Source organism: Oncorhynchus clarkii, chromosome 24 (assembly GCF_045791955.1).
Source record: "Oncorhynchus clarkii lewisi isolate Uvic-CL-2024 chromosome 24, UVic_Ocla_1.0, whole genome shotgun sequence".
Classification (NCBI taxonomy): domain Eukaryota; kingdom Metazoa; phylum Chordata; class Actinopteri; order Salmoniformes; family Salmonidae; genus Oncorhynchus; species Oncorhynchus clarkii.
Window position 1 is genome coordinate 12,675,486 of NC_092170.1, and position 20,328 is coordinate 12,695,813.

Genomic DNA, 20,328 nt, shown 5'->3' on the forward strand with positions numbered 1-20,328 from the left:
AGTTCCCATTCCCATAATGCCACAGCAAACACCTGCCATACGACTCAAGGGAAAACCACTGTGCTGTGGAAGAGGTGAAGACGGCTCCATCTGTTTCCTTCATCTATAGCAGTCTCTCTGTGTGTTCATGTGCGTGTGTCTGCGTGTGTCTGTGAAATATAGATGTACGCAAACACTATCATCCAACATTCAATTGTATTTTATATTTACATTTGAATATTTTCCTCTGCAGGCAGAAAACCCCCCCACTAGCAGAAACAGGTTCGAGGAAGGAAGACAAGAACTGAGAGATGCTATTGTCACTCTTCACTGCGCTCAGAAACTTCACTGAGAGGTAAGAGAAACACTCTGCTCGACTGTGTGGGATGACAGTATGCATTGTGTGATTCACTGGATTTGAAATGTTCCAAAGTATCCAGAACACAACCTTTAAGGGAAACAACTTAGAAAGCTGAGAGTTTTGGGTGTTCGGTATAGGCCAACTTCCCCACCACACCACATGGTGGAGTACTTTCTATGTCCACCTATGGCAGCAACATCGCTCTCTGGGCATGATGACTACTTTAAGGCCTTCCATCAGTGATACTCAAATTGAAAATCATTCAACTAAATAATGAGGATTTCTATCAGCTTCATTGAGGTGTCGATTACATCTCAAATCAAATCAAAATCAAATCAAATTTATTTATATAGCCCTTCGTACATCAGCTGATATCTCAAAGTGCTGTACAGAAACCCAGCCTAAAACCCCAAACAGCAAGCAATGCAGGTGTAGAAGCACGGTGGCTAGGAAAAACTCCCTAGAAAGGCCAAAACCTAGGAAGAAACCTAGAGAGGAACCAGGCTATGTGGGGTGGCCAGTCCTCTTCTGGCTGTGCCGGGTGGAGATTATAACAAAACATGGTCAAGATGTTCAAATGTTCATAGATGACCAGCATGGTCGAATAATAATAAGGCAGAATAGTTGAAACTGGAGCAGCAGCACAGTCAGGTGGACTGGGGACAGCAAGGAGTCATCATGTCAGGTATTCCTGGGGCATGGTCCTAGGGCTCAGGTCCTCCGAGAGAGAGAAAGAAAGAGAGAATTAGAGAGAGCATATGTGGGATGGCCAGTCCTCTTCTGGCTGTGCCGGGTGGAGATTATAACAGAACATGGCCAAGATGTTTAAATGTTCATAAATGACCAGCATGGTCGAATAATAATAAGGCAGAACAGTTGAAACTGGAGCAGCAGCACAGCCAGGTGGACTGGGGACAGCAAGGAGTCATCATGTCAGGTAGTCCTGGGGCATGGTCCTAGGGCTCAGGTCCTCCGAGAGAGAGAAAGAGAGAAGGAGAGAATTAGAGAACGCACACTTAGATTCACACAGGACACCGAATAGGACAGGAGAAGTACTCCAGATATAACAAACTGACCCTAGCCCCCCGACACATAAACTACTGCAGCATAAATACTGGAGGCTGAGACAGGAGGGGTCAGGAGACACTGTGGCCCACTCCGAGGACACCCCCGGACAGGGCCAAACAGGAAGGATATAACCCCACCCACTTTGCCAAAGCACAGCCCCCACACCACTAGAGGGATATCTTCAACCACCAACTTACCATCCTGAGACAAGGCTGAGTATAGCCCACAAAGACCTCCGCCACGGCACAACCCAAGGGGGGGGCGCCAACCCAGACAGGATGACCACATCAGTGACTCAACCCACTGAGGTGACGCACCCCCTCCAGGGACGGCATGAGAGAGCCCCAGTAAAGCCAGTGACTCAGCCCCTGTAATAGGGTTAGAGGCAGAGAATCCCAGTGGAAAGAGGGGAACCGGCCAGGCAGAGACAGCAAGGGCGGTTCGTTGCTCCAGAGCCTTTCCGTTCACCCTCCCACTCCTGGGCCAGACTACACTCAATCATATGACCCACTGAAGAGATGAGTCTTCAGTAGAGACTTAAAGGTTGAGACCGAGTTTGCGTCTCTGACATGGGTAGGCAGACCGTTCCATAAAAATGGAGCTCTATAGGAGAAAGCCCTGCCTCCAGCTGTTTGCTTAAAAATTCTAGGGACAATTAGGAGGCCTGCGTCTTGTGACCGTAGCGTACGTGTAGGTATGTACGGCAGGACCAGATCAGAGAGATAGGTAGGAGCAAGCCCATGTAATGCTTTGTAATGCTTTGTATGTCTCACATTCCAGTGTTCGAACCGGTAAACAAGGCTGCATGGGATTTATCTCAATGCCACTCCGTGCATCCAATGGCAATGTCAGCTTAAGTATAATGCCGGGATCCATTGTGGATTTAATAGCTCTATAATGCACTTCCACCTCCGACAACATCAAAACATCAGCTATGCGGATCTGATTGAACCGGGCCCTAAATTGCCTCCATTCATCATGGACCAGGCAAAGCTACTTCAGGGAGGGAGGGAGGGAGAGAGAGAGAGAGAGAGAGAGAGAGAGAGAGAGACGAAAATGATAAGGCCAGCAGTTCTCTGTGCTGAGGCAGAGGTGGGTCATAAAATGCTTATGCCTGCCTCTCTGGATGTCTGGCTGGCTGGCTGCCCGTCTGCCTGTCTCTGTCTGTCCACCTGTTTGCATGTCTGCTGACTGAGCACACACGTCCCTAGGACCCAGACAAAGGCAGGACTAGGGGTGTTAAGGAGGAGGAAGATGGAAGACTGTGGTTTTTGTGGACAGATGTAAGCAGCACTGATGATGGCACTGATGCCTGTCTGTTCTGGGGGATCATTGGGTAATGGGATGTGAGTATATCTCACCACCGTAGAGTAACAGGAGAAGCAGAGACAGGTGTGTTGGTGATAGGCTAACCCACCACTGGGAAAGGGGCCATATCCGAGGAAAGAGGCATATCCGTAGATATCTTGACTTGACTCGAAAATATATACTGTAGATATCACATGGTAATTTCCTTTGTCCCGATATCGACTCATTCAATATCCGACATAGGTTATTGAGACATTTGACACGAGTCATGTTAAAGAGAAACCCCTGCTATTTGATGAGTATCTGATGTCTGATCATTTCTGCTGTCATTTGGGAGACGAGGTACACTATGATCTTAACCAACGATGGTGTAAAGGTCCCTTTTTCCCTGATTGTGACGCGAGTGATGTGATGAGTGAGCCGATTCATGTCTGACAGGAAACATTAGCATCAATGTTTGTAGCGTGTGATCCAAGGGAACTGGTACCAATTGCAGGCCCCTGTACCTGCACCCCCAGCTGTGTGGAGCATTGGAGGCTGCTAAGGGGAGGGACGGCTCATATTGATGGCTGGAACGGAAAGAATGGAATGGCATTCGATGTATTTAATACATATACATTTCATTTATTACGCTCCAGCCATTACCACGAGCGCATCCTCCCCAATGAAGGTGCCACCAACCTCCTGTGGTGTGGAGGGAGGGTAGGGGGGTGGTGGATGAGAAGAGCTAGGGGATAGGGCTGCCTGGCAGGATCAAACAGGGTGTTTTGGGGGGAGAGGGGCCTAGTTAGAAGGGGCCCGGGGAGGTTTGGTTGGGTAAGTGTGCAGGTGTGTAATCGGTGTCCTGGGGGCATGATGGGCTCCTGCTCAGCACCAGCTGTAAGTCAGAGCTTGTCCTCTCCCTCTTTATCTCTCTTTTACTCTTCCCTCTCTCTCTCTCTCTCTCTCTACTTCGCCATCTCTCTCTGAATCATTTTTTTATTTTTTATTTAACTAGGCAAGTTAGTTAAGAACACATTTTTATTTACAATGACAACCTAGGAACAGTGGGTTAACTGCCTTGTTCAGTGGCAGAACGACAGATTTTTACCTTGTCAGCTCGGGGATTCGATCTAGCAACCTTTACGGTTACTGGCCCAACGCTCTAACCACTAGGCTACCTGCCTCCCCTCTTTCTGTCTCTCACTCCCTTTCTCCTCTGTCTTTTATCCTCTCACATCAGGTTTTATGTTCATCTGTCTAGACTGTTATTGATTGAGGTTTTAATCTCTCCTCGTTGAATTTATATTGGGTTTGCATGTCGGGCAATGAGATGAGCGGGTCTGTGTATAGGTACTAACACTGGCGCTTCGCATTGGTCCGTCTCTGGTTTAGTGATCGTCTGAGGTAAGCCAGGCTCCGCTAGGCTCATATCGCAGTTAAGAGTGATGCTTGGACACACACACACACACACACACACACACACAGGCACATACAAGTGTGCATGCACAAACACATATTTGCACATGCACACACACACACACAATCTCCACACACACATGTCCCGCCCCCACTAACCCCCCCCCCCCCCCCCCCCCCACCCCACATACACACACTCCCTAGCAGATGCTTAGTAGTTTTGATCTGATAAAAAAAAAGTCCATATCTCTATTGAAGCAGACAGTTTGTGTTGAGCGGCCTGCACAGACAGCAGGATGCCTGGGCAGCCCAGGCTCTGGACATCTGCTCCTGGCACACAGCACACTGACTCGGACTCACACACTGATCCTCGGTAGCAGGGAGAGCACATGTTTAACACACTGTTACACTGGAGCCCAGAGGCAGTAGCCGACGTGTAAGTATTTTCACAGAAGGACATCCTATCACCTCTTTTCTCTCTGTCTCTCTCTGTCTCTGTCTCTGTCTCTGTGAGTGTATGTCTCTGTCAATTCAAGTTCAATTTAAGGGCTTTACTGGCATGGGAAACATATGTTTACATTGCCAAAGCAAGTGAAATGGATAACAAACAAAAGTGGAATAAATCTTTTTTTAAATGAACAGTAAACATTACACTCACAAAAGTTCCAAAAGAATATAGACATTTCAAATGTAATATTATGTCTATATACTGTGTTGTAATGAAGTGTCTATGTCTCTCTCTCTCCAGTTACACAGATAAACACTCAGTCCCAAGAACATTATTAGAATTTGAATCCATAATATATGTGTGCCTCTGAGGGTTTGCATTTAGCCAACCTACTCCCTTGCCAAGACAAGAGAAAAGAGAATTCACTACGTATTCACAGTAAGGCACTGAGACGTGGACAACACACATTACTGGACCGTAGAAGACGTCAACACAAACACACAATAGGAAGTGAACGTAAACAAAGCAAACAAAAGGAGGGTGGAAAGAAAAATGTAACTCTTTAGAGGACAGAACAGGGCCACGTCGGACAGATGTTCCCTTCAGATTAATATTCTCACTCTCTGTGTGTGTGTGTGTGTGTGTGTTTTATCCAGCCACGGACTCGCTGTGCTGTCTGATTTCATGCCTCCTGAGCAACGAGAATGGAAAGACCCCTCTCCTGCAGTCATGGCGCTGTCACAAGATTTTAATAAATGATACTAACAAACGGGAATATCAGTCTCTCACGATGCATGCGGCGGTAACTGGGGCTAAATTTAGCTCCACTCCCTCCCTCTCTCCTGCACGGGGAACAACGTCGATCACACTGTTTATGACCAGCACCATTTTATGACTTTTCCATTTCTTTATGAATTTTTAAAACATTGGAAGTATTTAGTTCTATAATGTCTCTGTTGGGCTTTAATTCACCCCTCCTGGCTGTGCTGTTGTTTTGTACCCAAATCAGCACGTGTCCAATGGAAAACAGCATTGAGACAGAATTTCTTTCCAGACATCCACCACCCGCACATTCACTGTGGCATTAATTCAAAAATGTGATAACAGGCAATTAATAATTGAGCAGTGTTTGCTAATTACAGTTTTTTTCGATTGCTAAACGACAGTGGGCACAACTGGAGTCACATGTGCAAAACTCTAACTACAGTCTGCACTACCAACAGTCACCTGAGCTAAACAGTTCACATCACCTGCAAAACTCATTCCAAGCAACACAACTCTTAACACATGGCTCAAAACACGCTCAGTGCAGCCAAACACTATGCACAACCCTCACTGAGATAACACACACTGTCACTCAGAACACACTGAGAGTAAAAACACTAGCATCAAACACCAATACAGAAAATACAAACTTTCCATCTTTACAGTTTGAACAATTTCAGTGACTTCATACAAAGTCATATTTTCTTCAAAGAAAAGAGTGACATTCTTTCACATGATTTATTACAATTTTTAGAACATAACAATTCTTTAAGGTAAATGAAAATTAGCAGTTTGCTTCAATAGTCTGTAGTAATTTACGGAATTACAGTAATGAGAAAAAAAAGGTAGAAACTAAAAGTACATACTGTAATTCGAACAAATAATTGAGGGGCTAATCCTGCCTCTCTCTAGCATCAGGCCACAGGTTTTCTTCAACATCACATCTAAAGTTTTCTCTTGCCATGCACTTGGGGAAGAACCTTCTGGAGTGCCTTATCCATCCCTGGCAGTCCTCTGGACTCGTGTCCTCACATCCGGCACGCATGGCTTCCAAAAGAGACATTTGGTCATGTAGGTGGTGACCAAACACTTTCCACCTCCAGGCAGAGAAAAACTCCTCTATTGGGTTGAGGAAGGGTGAATATGCAGGCAGGTACAAAACCATAAATCTGTGATGTGCTGCAAACCAATCTGTGACAGCTGCAGAGTGGTGAAAAGCAACGTTATCGCAAACTATGACAAAAACTTGGGGGTTTCTTACTGGCTCCCCCTGTTCTGCTGGCACTAGCTGAGCATAGAGCTGTTCTAGGAAAGCTATAAGCCTTTCTGTGTTGTATGGGCCAATGAGTGGTGTGTTGAGAAGCAAACCATCATTGGCCATTGCAGCACACATGGTGATATTTCCCCCCCTTTGGCCTGGAACCTCCACAGTGGCCCTTTGACCTATAACATTCCTTCCTCTGCGCCGTGTTTTGGCAAGGTTAAATCCAGCTTCATCGATAAATACAAATGAATGTGGTCTTTCCAGTGCTTCCACCTCCATTACTCTCTGAAAAACAGTAAGTGCACAGTTTTACTGTAGAAATGCTAGTGTTTTTTTTTTACTGTAAATATTTTGTATAGCTGTGTACGTAACCTCAGACGTCTTACCTGGACATATTGGTATCTATGCTCTTTTACCCGTTCACCGTTTCTCTCAAACGGTACAGTGTATAACTGTTTCATTGTAACTTGGTGTTTCTTTAGGACTCGAGCAATAGTTGTTGTGCTGACAGAATTAACATTTTCAAATATATCATTATCAGCCAGCACTCTATCTTGAATCTCCCGCAGTTTTATTGCATTGTTGACAACAACCATGTCAACAATAGCATTTTCCTGCGCATCTGAAAATATTTTTCCTCTTCCCCCTGTTGGGGGCAGCCTTTGTGTCCTGTTGTAAAAATATATTTTATTTTTGTAATATATATCTGTGTAAATATTCTATAATTGCAATACAAAATAGATTCCTGTAATGTTTCCATTTACTGTAAGGATGTAACTCTCACCTGTTTGCATGATGGAAAATTTGCATTACAGATGCCACTGTGGATCTTTGCAGATTGGGTTGCACCCTCAACCCTGCCTCTCTCAATGAGAGACCATGGTTCACGACATGGTCTATAAGTGTAGCCCTTATTCCATCTGAAATAACAGCTCTTTGTCTTCTTTGTCTCCCTCCACGCATCCGCCCTCTCCCTGCCACCCTTCTCCCTCCACGAACCCATCTTCCTTGTTCCATTTCCAAAATGAGTCTTTCTGAGCTCTACCTATATATACTGTAATATGTGTGTGTGTTCACTAACAAGTCTAAAACAAGACACCTGCTTAGCCTTTCAGCTGAAATTGCAATCAGCAGTGTTTGAAAGGCACAAGGCTGAAATCTATTCCGTTTTGAATGTGTGGTTCACAGTTTTGACAGCAGTGTGTTAGCATTTGAACAAAGTGCTGTAAATCCACAGTGTTGTGCAGGTTGTGGTTAAAGTCATGGGATAAGTGTGTAGAGTTTTGAAAACTCTGTTCAAGCAATGAAAAACGAACTAGAGTTTGGTCCACATGAACTGCTGCTGTGCAGACTGTAGTTAGAGTTTTGCACATGTGACTCCAGTTGTGTCCACTGTCGTTTAACAATCGAAAAAAACTGTAAATCTTGGAGAGTGCTAGTGGAATACTCTATCCTGTTTCCTAAGACACATGTTATTGTCACACCTGAGAAGAAAGGGATGGGCCTGCTTGTTTTCAATCTGCCTCAGATAGGCTAGAGTCATTTCCCCTCCTGTTGAAATGGCATGTGTGTGTGTGTGTGTGTGTGTGTGTGTGTGTGTGTGTGTGTGTGTGTGTGTGTGTGTGTGTGTGTGTGTGTGTGTGTGTGTGTGTGTGTGTGTGTGTGTGTGTGTGTGTGTGTGTGTGTGTGTGTGTGTGTGCATGCACACAAATACAAACACACAAATAGACTGTGACCTCTCGACCTTCTCTAGCTCAGACTAATCTCTCACTATTGTCTTGTGAATGACTCTTCAGGCCTTTCAGAGCACTACAGCCTACTGGATGAGTTCTACTATCTGTAAAAGGAAACTAATTCATGTAACACATCTCAGGACTCTAAAATAAACCCTTATAATATCCATTTTCAAAGCCTAATCCCACATTCTGGATAGTTTTCATGCTAGTGGTCCATGGCAGTGTATAGTGTCTGCGTCCCAAATGGCACCTATTCAATATACAGCAGTGCACTACTTGTGACCAGAGACGGGAATATGACCATTTGGGACAGAGCCAAATTGCTCTCTGTCGATTGCTTAATTCGGTTTTGCCTTGTTGCCTGTAAAAAACTCAAAGTGGCCCTCCCATCCGACGGCACTTGACAACTCTAAGCTTTTTTTTTCTGGGCAGCATTCATGTGGAACGCTCACTTTAGTCAGAGCAGACCAACTACTGCACACATGCACACAGACACACACACACACACCGGCTTTGTATACACCACCCTATTTCTCTCTGGGAGATTTTCGACAAAAACAAACCCTGTCTGTCCCACTAATCAGAGTAGAGGTGGGATCGATGGACAGTGAGCAGAGTGCCTCTGGTAGTGCTTTGGGCCTGCAGGTAGGCTGGCTGCTCAGCTCTCTGCCTCCCTTGGCTCCCTGCCAGCCCCCCTGACACTGCTTGTATGCTGCAGGTTGCAGAGACTGACCATTGGGAGACACACAGGGGAAGGGGGCGGGCGGTGGATCATGCAAGGGAGAGTGTAGGTAGTTGGAAGGTAGGAATGTGAGAATTGACCTACTGGAGGAGAAGGGGGAGAGGGGATAGCTGCATTGGAGCAGTTGTAGGTGGGTTGTTGTTTGTGTGTGTGTGTGTGGGGGGGGGGGGGGGGGGGGGGGAGTAACGAAACACTTCGAAATTTGACTTAATTTTACATTTGAGAAACATTGAAGGGAATTGAACACCTGCTTGTAAACATGACTATTCCATTACTTTGTCATGTTTTAAATCTACTCTACCAGTGAGAATCGTTCTGTTGACTTTAAAGCAACCTGCTAATAAATATATAACTCCCTCAGAAACCTCTGTAAATGGGGCAACATTAAAGGTTTCTAAGGCGAGCACAGTGACTCACTCTATACTGTATTAACAACAGATAGCGCACACACACACAAACTGCACACACATACACACACAAATCATTTACATACACACGCACAGTTACACACACACACACACACACACACACACACACACACACACACACACACACACACACCACCCGTGTATACTGGATATTACGTCCATCTCCAAGGATGGGGTTTGGAGGCAGCAGCAGCACAAACATGTACTGATGAAGAAATAGTTCCTGATTAGATGAATGATAATAACGGGGGATCGGCTGGATGATAATAATGGGGGATTGGCTGGATGATAATAATGGGAGATCGGCTGGATGATAATAATGGGAGATCGGCTGGATGATAATAATGGGAGATCGGCTGGATGATAATAATGGGAGATCGGCTGGATGATAATAATGGGAGATCGGCTGGATGATAATAATGGGAGATCGGCTGGATGATAATAATGGGGGATCGGCTGGATGATAATAATGGGAGATCGGCTGGATGATAATAATGGGAGATCGGCTGGATGATAATAACGGGGGATCGGCTGAATGATAATAATGGGAGATCGGCTGGATGATAATAATGGGAGATCGGCTGGATGATAATAATGGGAGATCGGCTGGATGATAATAATGGGAGATCGGCTGGATGATAATAATGGGAGATCGGCTGGATGATAATAATGGGAGATCGGCTAGATGATAATAATGGGAGATCGGCTGGATGATAATAATGGGAGATCGGCTGGATGATAATAATGGGAGATCGGCTGGATGATAATAATGGGAGATCGGCTGGATGATAATAATGGGAGATCGGCTGTACCTCATCCAAGCTGCACTTCCTCTCTGGAACTGAAAGCTATTTTCTTCTTTCCAGAATGTGAACGGTCTGATATGCCATTGCAATTATGCACGTTAGTGTCACATTTCAGACATGTTTATTAACATGTGTTTTCGCTGTGCATTCAAAGACTACAGCCTAATTTGCTGTGTCCGTGCCACGTCTCAAATGGATCCCTATTCCCTATGTAGTGCACTACTTTTGAACAGAGCCCTATGCACCCTGGTCAAAAGTAGGGCACTATTACTATATAGGGAATAGGGTGCCATTTCGGACACTACACTATTTTAGTGAGCTTGGCTAACATTTAACCAAGCTTCACCATCCTTATTGCTACACAGTCGGCAGCATAATGAAACCACGGGCTGCTCTTGGATAAGAGGAGGCAGCCTGTTAGAAAGACAATCATTTAATTGCGGAGTCAAAGCAACCTGCTATTCCATTTGGTTTCAATGTTAATTCTAAACCTTAATTAAGTTCTGCGTGGACCGCCTAGCGTGTTTTCTCCTCAGCTTAGAAACTGATCGGCGAATGATTAGTTGATGAGGTTCTGAACTGCAGACTGAGCCCTGTTACGGCTTTATAGCCTCTAAGGACTTCTCACATATAACATGCACGCACATGTTCAATGACAAAGAAGTGAGAAATTGACCGAAAGCCTGAATTTAAAGTGTATTAAATAGAGGTTTTTCTCTCACCCATCGACACACAATACTCCATAATGACAAAGTGAAAATGTGTTTTTAGACATTTTAGCAAACGTATTGAAAATGAAATACATAAATATCTCATTTACATAAGTATTCACTCCCCTGAGTCAATGCGTTTCTCCCCTTTACCCCTTGCAGATTTGCTCTGCTAGGTTAGATGGGGAGCGGTGGTGAACAGCACTCTTTCCACATATTTTCAATTGGATCCAAGTCTGGGCTTGGACTGGGCCACTCAAGGTCTTTCACATTTGTGTTCTGAAGCCATCCAGCATTGCTTGGGCTGTATATGCTTGGGTTGTTTGCGCTCTGTTGTTTGCATTCTAAAGCCGGTTCTCATCAAGGATTTCCTGTATTTGGCTCCATTCATTGTTCCCTCTATTCTTACCAGTCTCCCAGTCCCTGCCGCTGAAAATCATTTCCATAGCATGATGCTGCCAACACCATGCTTCTCGGTGGGTATGGTGTTAGATGGGTGATGAGCTGTGCCTGGTTTTCTCTCAACATAGCACTTTTCATTCAGGCCAAAGAGTTCAATTTTTGTTGTCTCATTAGAACACAGAATATTTTGCCTTATGATCTCAGAGTTTTTACGTGCCTTTTTGCTAATTCCAGGTGTGATGTTATGTGGCTCCTTCTCAGGATGGCTTTAGTCTGGTCACTCTCCCATAAAGTCTAGATTTGGCAAAGTGCTGTAGAGACTGTTATCCTTCTGGCAGGTTCTCCCATATCAGCCAAGGAACTCTGTAGTTCTGTCAGGGTGGTCATTGGGTTCTTGATCACCTCCCTGACCAAAGGTCCCTTTTCCCTGGTTTCTCAGTTTGGTCGGACGGCCAGCACTAGACAAAGACAGGGTGGTTCCATATTTGTTCAATTTCCCAATGATGGAGACCACTGTGCTCTGGAAACTTTCAACACTTTATAAATTGTGTCTTTCCCAGATATATACCTCATCACAGTTTAAAAATCTCAGATCTACGGACAATTCCTTGGAATTCATAGTATAGTTTCTGTTCTGACATGCACTGTCAACTGTCAGACCTTATATAGACAGGTGTGTTTCTTTCTAAATCATGTCCTAACAATTGAATAGGCCAGAGGTGGACTCCAATCAAGTTGTAGAAACATCTCAAGTATGATCAAAGGAAATTGGATGCTCTTGAGCTCAAGTTGGTGTGTCAAAGCAAAGGGGTGTGAATACTTATGTAAATGTGTTTTATTTTAATTGAACCTTTATTGAACTAGCCAAGTCAATTAAGAACAAATTCTTATTTACAATGATGTCCTACCAAGAGGCAAAAGGCCTCCTCTGGGGACACGGTCTGGGCAAACATGTTTTATATAGGACAAAACACACATCACGACAAGAGAGACACCACAACACTACATAAAATAGACCTAAGACAACAACACAACATGGTAGCAGCACAAACATGACAACAACACAACATGGTAGCAGCACAAACATGGTACAAACATTGTTAGGCACAGACAACAGCACAAAGGGCAAGAAGGTAGAGACAACAATACATCAGGCAAAGCAGCCACACCTGTCAGTAAGAGTGTCCATGATGGAGTCTTTCAATGCAGAGATGGATATAAAACTGTCCAGTTTGAGTGTTTTTTTGCAACTTGTTCCAGTCGCTAGCTGCAGCAATCTGAAAAGACGAGCGACCCAGGGATGTGTGTGCATTTAACAGAATGTGACTGGCAGAACGGGTGTTGTATGAGGAGGATGAGGGTTGCATCAGGTATCTCAAACAGGAGGAGTGAGGCCTAAGAGGATTTTATAAATAAGCATCAACCAATCAACCAGTGGGTCTTGCGCCAGGTATACAGAGATGGCCAGTTTACAGAGGAGTATAGAGTGCAGTGATGTGACTTATAAGGAACATTGATGGCAAATCTGATGGCCGAATGGTAAAGAACATATAGCCGCTCGAGAGCACCCTTACCTGCCAATCTATAAATTACGTCTCCGTAATCTAGCATGGGTAGCATGGTCATCTGAATCAGGTTAGTTTGGCAGATGGGGTGAAAGAGGAGCAATTACAATAAAAGAAACCACGTTGAGATTTAACCTTAGCCTGCAACTTGAATATGTGCTGAGATAAGGACAGTGTACTTACTGTAAGCCGTACTCCCAAGTACTTGTATGAGGTGGCTACTTCAAGCTCTAAACCCTCAGAGGTAGTAATCACACCAGTGGGGAGACCACATGAGCTAAGGTACCAGTCAAACGTTTGGACACACCTACTTATTCAAGGGTTTTCCTTTATTTTTTACTATTTTATACATTGTATAATAATCGTGAAGATATCAAAACTATGAAATAACACACATGGAATCATGTAGTAACCAAAAACGTGTTAAACAAATATATGTATTTTAGATTTGAGAGTCTTCAAAGCTTTGCACACTCTTGGCATTCTCTCAACCAGCCTCACCTGGAATGCTTTTCCAACAGTATTGAAGGACTTCCCACATATGCTGAGCACTTGTTGGATGCTTTTCCTTCACTCTGCGGTCCAACTCATCCCAAACCATCTCAATTGGGTTGAGGTCGGATGATTGTGGAGGCCAGGTCATCTGATGCAGCACTCCATCACTCCTTCTTTGTCAAATAGGCCTTACACAGCCTTGAGGTGTGTTGGGCCATTGTCCTGTTGAGAAACAAATGATTGTGCCACTAAGCGCAAACCAGATGGGATGGTGTATCGCTGCAGAATGCTGTGGTAGCCATGCTGGTTAAGTGTGCCTTGAATTCTAAATACATCAATCACCAACAGTGTCACCAGCAAAGCATCCCCACACCATCACACCTCCTCCATGCTTCACGGTGGGAACCACACGTCACAACACAACCGATTGGCTCAAACGCATTAAGAAGGAAAGAAATTCCACAAATGAACTTTTACCAAGGCACACCTGTTAGTTGAAATTCATTCCAGGTGACTACCTCATGAAGCTGGTTGAGAGAATGCCAAGGTTGTGTGCAAAGCTGTCATCAAGGCAAAGGGTGGCTACTTTGAAGAATCTCTAAAATAAAAAATATTTGTTTAACACTACATGATTCCATATGTGTTATTTCATAGTTTTGGTGTCTTCACTATTATTCTACAATAGTAAAAATAAAGAAGAACCCTGGAAAGAGTAGGTGTGTCCAAACTTATGACTGGTACTGTATGTTTTGGAGGTGTTCAGAACAAATATGGGGAGAGAAAGCTTGCTGGACACTAAGAAAGCCTTGTTGTAGAGCATTTAACACAACATCCAGGGAGGGGCCAGCTGAGTATAAGACTGCACCATCTGCATTTAAATAGATGAGAGAGCTTCCTACTGCCTGAGCTATGTTGCTGATGTAAATTCAGAAGGCAGGTGACAGGCAGTGGTTGAGATAGCAAATGGTATGACTTTTCACACTGCACTATTTGAGAGAGGTACACAAACCAGATCAAAGACCCCTCAGAGACACCAATTCTCCACAATAATGGAATGGTCTGCCATATCAAAAGCTTTGTCCAAGTTAATCTAAATAGCATCACAACATCGCTTAGAGTCAAGGGCAGTGGTGACATAATTTTGGACCTTTAAGGTTGAAGTGACACAAGTTTTCAATAAATTTGCAAAGATTTCTAAAAACATGTTTTCACTTTGTCATTATGTGGTATTGTGTGTAAATGGGTGAGAAGAAAATAGCTTTTTAATCCATTTTGATATCAGGTTGTAACACAACAATATGTTGAATATGTCAAGGGGTGTGAACACTGTCTGAAGACACTGTAGTGTGCATACAGTGGTGTCTAGGATTAAGTCGGCTAAAAGCTTCCTCTTTCGTTTCTCTGGCATCCTGGGAGGATTAAAGGGGACAGGTGATAATCAGTGCCCGAACAGAGAGAGAAAGAGAGAGAATGAGATATAGAGAGAGTCAGAGACAGAGAGTGGGGGAGAGAGAGCTGTGTCTTCTCCTCAGCTAACTCCACTCTTCGAGAAAATCAATCAAACAAACCGCTGAGTCTCAAATGAGCAATGTAGCCTAGTGTTCTGTCGTACTAGTACTGACTTGGCTTGACTCTGGGCTCTGACTGAGCTTGGCCACCGCCTAGGCTGTCACCAGGCAACCTCCTTCCTTTACCATCCCCTATACCCACTGCCAAGACTCCAACCACCCACCCCTCTGACTGCCACTGTACTGCACACACTGTACATCTCATTCACTGTACTGCTATTTACCCGCCAACACGCCACAGCTCCAAATGTACCTCCACCATTTACAGTATCACCCCCTGCCACCTATACCCACCGCCAACACTCGCCACCTTCCGACCTCCTGTCCCACTGCCTCCCCAGACAGGCCATTGGATGAATGTCAAATATTGACCTCAGCTTGTGAAATCAAGTTGACCCTCCCACTGTGTTAACCTCTATGTACAATAGTGGCAACAATGTCAGCAGAGACCCCTCACCCAGACCCTCATTAACCTCTCCATATGATTCTAATAATAATAATTATCATCTCTGTTAATCACATCCTCTGCTCATTATTCTACGTAAACAGGTGACTAGATGCAGAGGACCAATCATGTGAATGAGCAGGTATAACTGCAGAGAGAGGCCGCGTGATTAGACTGGTTAATGATGTCATTAGCCATAATTGCGGCCACGTCAATGAGCCCCTATGAGCCCCGTTTATGTAATGCTGAAATGCAGTGTTCCCTGCCACCGTGCGCAGGTGCGTGTGTGTTTGATAGGTGTGAAATCGATAGAATGGAAATAATATGCTAAAGTCCATCTTTCGGGGAAGCTCCGATTTCATGCATCATTGAACTCTGCGTAGAATAGTTTTTCTCTCCTCCGTGTACATCGTTCTCTGAGAAATCTGAGACCGAAGTGTGGCAGTCATTGGAATGTCAGTGATATCCATAACGGTCTTGTCTATCAGTGTAATCTTCCATCCAGGGTGCGTACACACACACACACACACACACACGACACTCCATTGTAAAACTCTTATTAGTAAAGTCTTCTTCTTGTCCTTTGATGAGGGGATACAAGCCAGATCACATCAACTGGAGAGATGTGATGGAAATAAAAGTCCATTTAATACACTCCTGTTAGTCCAAGCAGTCACAAATCCCTTTCTAACAAGCAAGGCCACACACGTACACACAAGTACGTGCACAGGCACTAATGCGGACACACACACATACATGTGTAAACATACACACACACACACACACACACACACACAGACACTTGTGCAATTCTTTATTTATTGTTGTTTCCCATCCTTCAATTACATTATTTTTCACAAACAACCATTATCTGCCTACAAAACAGGAACCAAATCAAACCATGTGTAGCCATCCACATATTCTGGTATTCCATCTTTTCTAACTGATGAACGCTAAATATCATATAAAGAGCCAGTCAAAAACGTGATATTTCTGTCTTTTTGACCATTTTAATTGAAAACAATCACAGTAACGTCTTAAAAAAATAATATTAATAATTGCTTCTTAGCGAATAGCAATTAGTCAAACAAGAATTTAGCTAGGACTGTTTGGGTGTGGTCTGAGTGGGGAGGGGAAAGCTAAAAACTAGCTATTGTTGGCAGAGAGGTTTGGAACTCTCTTTCTTATTGGTCTATGAACTGATTTACTGCCTGGCAGGCCAAAACTCCATCCCACCAAAACAGACTGAAATGTAATGTGGTCTATTCAAACAGCTCTTACTCTAACAGGGCATTATCATCATTTTCACAACTTCACAATTGTTATCCAGAAATGATTTGATATTGAGATAAAAATCACTGCATTGGATCTTTAAATGTATAGCATTACTGTAAATTCCAATGCCATGAGAAGTCACTCACCACCCAGTAAAATATTTTTCTTAGCTGTGGGTGACATAACCTCTCCTTTACAGTAGCATGTGTTGTGTGTCCTCTCGTCCCAGGGGTGAAGGGTCAAACCCTCACTATTCCTAATGTTCCATAAATATTTCTGTCTGTGTCACAAGCACTCAGACTCATTCTGAAAGCACTGCAGTCTCTCTTTCTCTGTTTCACTCTCTCTCTGTTTCACTCCATCTCTGCCTTTATCTCTCTCTCTCTGTTTCACTCTCTCTCTGCCTTTATCTCTCTCTGTTTCACTCTCTCTGACTTTATCTCTCTCTCTGTTTCACTCTCTCTCTGTTTCACTCTCTCTCTGTTTCACTCTCTCTCTGCCTTTATCTCTCTCTGTTTCACTCTCTCTCTGTTTCACTCTCTCTGACTTTATCTCTCTCTCTGTTTCACTCTCTCTCTGTTTCACTCTCTCTCTGCCTTTATCTCTCTCTGTTTCACTCTCTGCCTTTATCTATCTCTCTGTTTCACTCCATCTCTGCCTTTATCTATCTCTCTCTGTTTCACTCTCTCTCTGCCTTTATCTCTCTCTGTTTCACTCTCTCTGACTTTATCTCTCTCTCTGTTTCACTCTCTCTCTGTTTCACTCTCTCTCTGCCTTTATCTCTCTCTGTTTCACTCTCTCTCTGTTTTACTCTCTCTCTGCCTTTATCTCTCTCTCTGTTTCACTCTCTCTGCCTTTATCTCTCTCTCTGCCTTTATCTCTCTCTCTGTTTCACTCTCTCTCTGCCTTTAGCATCTTTCTCTCTCAACCTCTCTCACGGTATATACATTTCTGTCTGCCTCTTCCCTTTCTGCGTCTTCCCTCCCTCTTTCTCTCGCTCTGCCTCTCTCTCTCCTTTTTGCATGTACACATATTTTTTCCAACCGCTACTCCAATCGTGCGTTCCTGTTTTGTAACCAGGCAAGCTTTAAAATAGCTCATCTGTGACAGGGCTTTGACAGTGAGAGCACTCTCTGACTGGTTTCTTCTGATTTCCACACTGAAACACTTTGCTCCTACTGGCTCACTCTGATGTGATTCTGTGTTGATGATGGGGATGAGATGATTTGAGTGGTTGCTTTAATCTTTGCTGTTCTTTCTATCTTAAAAAAAAGAAAAGACCTGATGGAATTGTTCCCTTTAAATGGCTGTGGGATTAGGAGACACTGAGAAACAAACAGAGGAAGGGATGGGGATGGAGAGAGAAAGGGAGAAAGAGGGAGAAGGATAGCGGTAAACAGAGGGGAAATATGGAGAGAGAGGGGGAAAGATGGAGCGAGAGAAAGAGAAGAGAGAGAGAGAGAAAAGACATGGTGTCCTGTCTACTCTGAGCCAGACCATCAGTACACTCTTAGAAAAAGGGTTCCCCAGGCTGTCCCCATATGTAATTTTAAGTTCCATGTAGAACCCTTTCCACAGAGGGTTCTACATGAAACTCAAAAGAGTTCTACCTCGAACCAAAAAGGGTTCTACTAGGAACCAAAAAGGGTTCTCATATAGGGACCGCAGAAGAACCCTTTTGGAACCCTTTTTTCTAAGAGGGTAGTAGTGTCAGTTGTGTTGGGTATGTACTGTATGAGTGGCCAGTGGGCAAACTTGTGGCCTGGGTAATTCTAAAAGGCCTAAGTGAACAACCCAGTGTTCACACACACATCTCTGTCTGTCTGTCTGTCTGTCTGTCTGTCTGTCTGTCTGTCTGTCTGTCTGTCTGTCTGTCTGTCTGTCTGTCTGTCTGTCTGTCTGTCTGACTGACTGACTGACTGACTGACTGACTGTATGACTGTATGACTGTCAGCCTGCAGGTGACCGCTGTCACTCATAGTATAACACACACATAAACACACACACACACACACAGCTGTCACTCACAACACTCACTGACTGATTTGAATGCGAGCGACAGCGCTAACTGCTAGCAAATGCAGTCTAATGATCTGACCACTCTGCCACTCTGTCTGTCTGTGAAGAGGACAACATGTCTGGTCTGACTGACAGACACCCCCGGCTAATGACAGAGAGGACACAAAGCCTGTGAACAACAAGAAGTAGAAGTGTTTGAATACAAACGGCTATACTTACCAACAGGAAATGCCTGTGTCATGAATACTAACACCTGTCTGACTGAGAGAAAGGTGTTTGAGAGAGGTGTTTGTTTGGAGGGAGACATGACTAGAGAGAACAGTAGGGATTGTGATAGACGTATGTGGCAGCGTCTACAGGCAACTACAGACTACAGAAAGAAAACTAGCCACGTCACGGACACCGACGTCTTGCTTCCAGACAAACTAAACACCTTATTTGCCCGCTTTGAAGATAATACAGTGCCACCGACATGGCCCGCTACCAAGGACTGTGGGCCTCCCCCCTCTCTTCTCCGTTGCCGACGTGAGTAAGACATTTAAACGTGTTAACCCTCGCAAGAGCATGTGCAGACCAGCTGGCTGGTGTGTTTAAGGACATATTCAATCACTCCCTATCCCAGTCTGCTGTCCCCAAATGCTTCAAGATGGCCACCATTGTTCCTGTACCCAAGAAGGCAAAGATAACTGAACTAAATGACTATCGCCCCATAGCACTCACTTCTGTCATCATGAAGTGTATTTGAGAGGCTAGTTAAGGATCATATCACCTCTACCTTACCTGCAACCCTAGACCCACTTCAATTTGCATACCGCCCCAACAGGTCCACAGACGATGCAATCACCATCATACTGCACACTGCCTTATCCCATCTAGACAAGAGAAATACCTATGTAAGAATGCTGTTCATCAATTACAGCTCAGCATTCAACACCATAGTACCCTTCAAGTTCATCAATAAGCTTGAGGCCCTGAGTCTCAGCCGCCCTGTGCAATTGGGTCCTGGACTTTCTGACGAGCCGCCCTTAGGTGGTGAAGGTAGGAAACAACATCTCCACTTCGCGGATCCTCAACACTGGGGCCCCACAAGGGTGTGTACTCACCTCCTGTACTCCCTGTTCACCCATGACTGCGTGGCCATGCACGCCTCCAACTCAATCATCCAGTTTGCAGACGACAATGTTTACATATCTTACATTACTCATCTCATATGCATATACTGTATTTTAAACCATCTATTGCATCTTGCCTATGCCGCTCGGGCATCGCTCATCAATATATTTATAGGTACATATTCTTATTCCATCCCTTTAGATTTGTGTGCATTAAGTGGTTGTTGTGGAATTGTTAGATGACTTGTTAAATATTACTGCACTGTCGGAACCAGAAGCACAAGCATTTCGCTACACTCACATTAACATCTACTAACCATGTCTATGTGACCAATAAAATGTGATTTGATAGAGAGGTACTAGTCATAGGGAATGATGGAGAATGTATTGCCTTGAATCACAAGAAATGATTCGGCATGGTGGAAGTGGTGTCG

The 20,328-nt window shown here is 44.3% G+C and overlaps 2 protein-coding genes across 5 annotated transcripts in view; one reads left to right on the forward strand and one right to left on the reverse strand.

Annotated features, from left to right (window-relative positions):
* The window catches only part of LOC139382326 (A-kinase anchor protein SPHKAP-like), a 133,985-nt gene that overhangs the window by 74,076 nt on the left and 39,581 nt on the right, over positions 1-20,328 (forward strand). For 3 of the 4 annotated variants that reach the window (XM_071126253.1, XM_071126256.1, XM_071126257.1), the window contains exon 2: positions 233-334. In XM_071126253.1, coding sequence (XP_070982354.1) covers positions 291-334 — 44 coding nt within the window. In that variant the 5' untranslated portion in view covers positions 233-290. The remainder of the gene's footprint in view (positions 1-232; positions 335-20,328) is intronic. The other variant, XM_071126254.1, reaches the window with a different exon arrangement.
* LOC139382327 (alpha-2-macroglobulin-like) overlaps positions 16,490-20,328 on the reverse strand; it is a 563,422-nt gene continuing 559,583 nt past the window's right edge. The window contains exon 34 of the transcript XR_011628628.1: positions 16,490-16,549. The gene's annotated coding sequence lies outside the window, so the exon portion shown is untranslated. The remainder of the gene's footprint in view (positions 16,550-20,328) is intronic.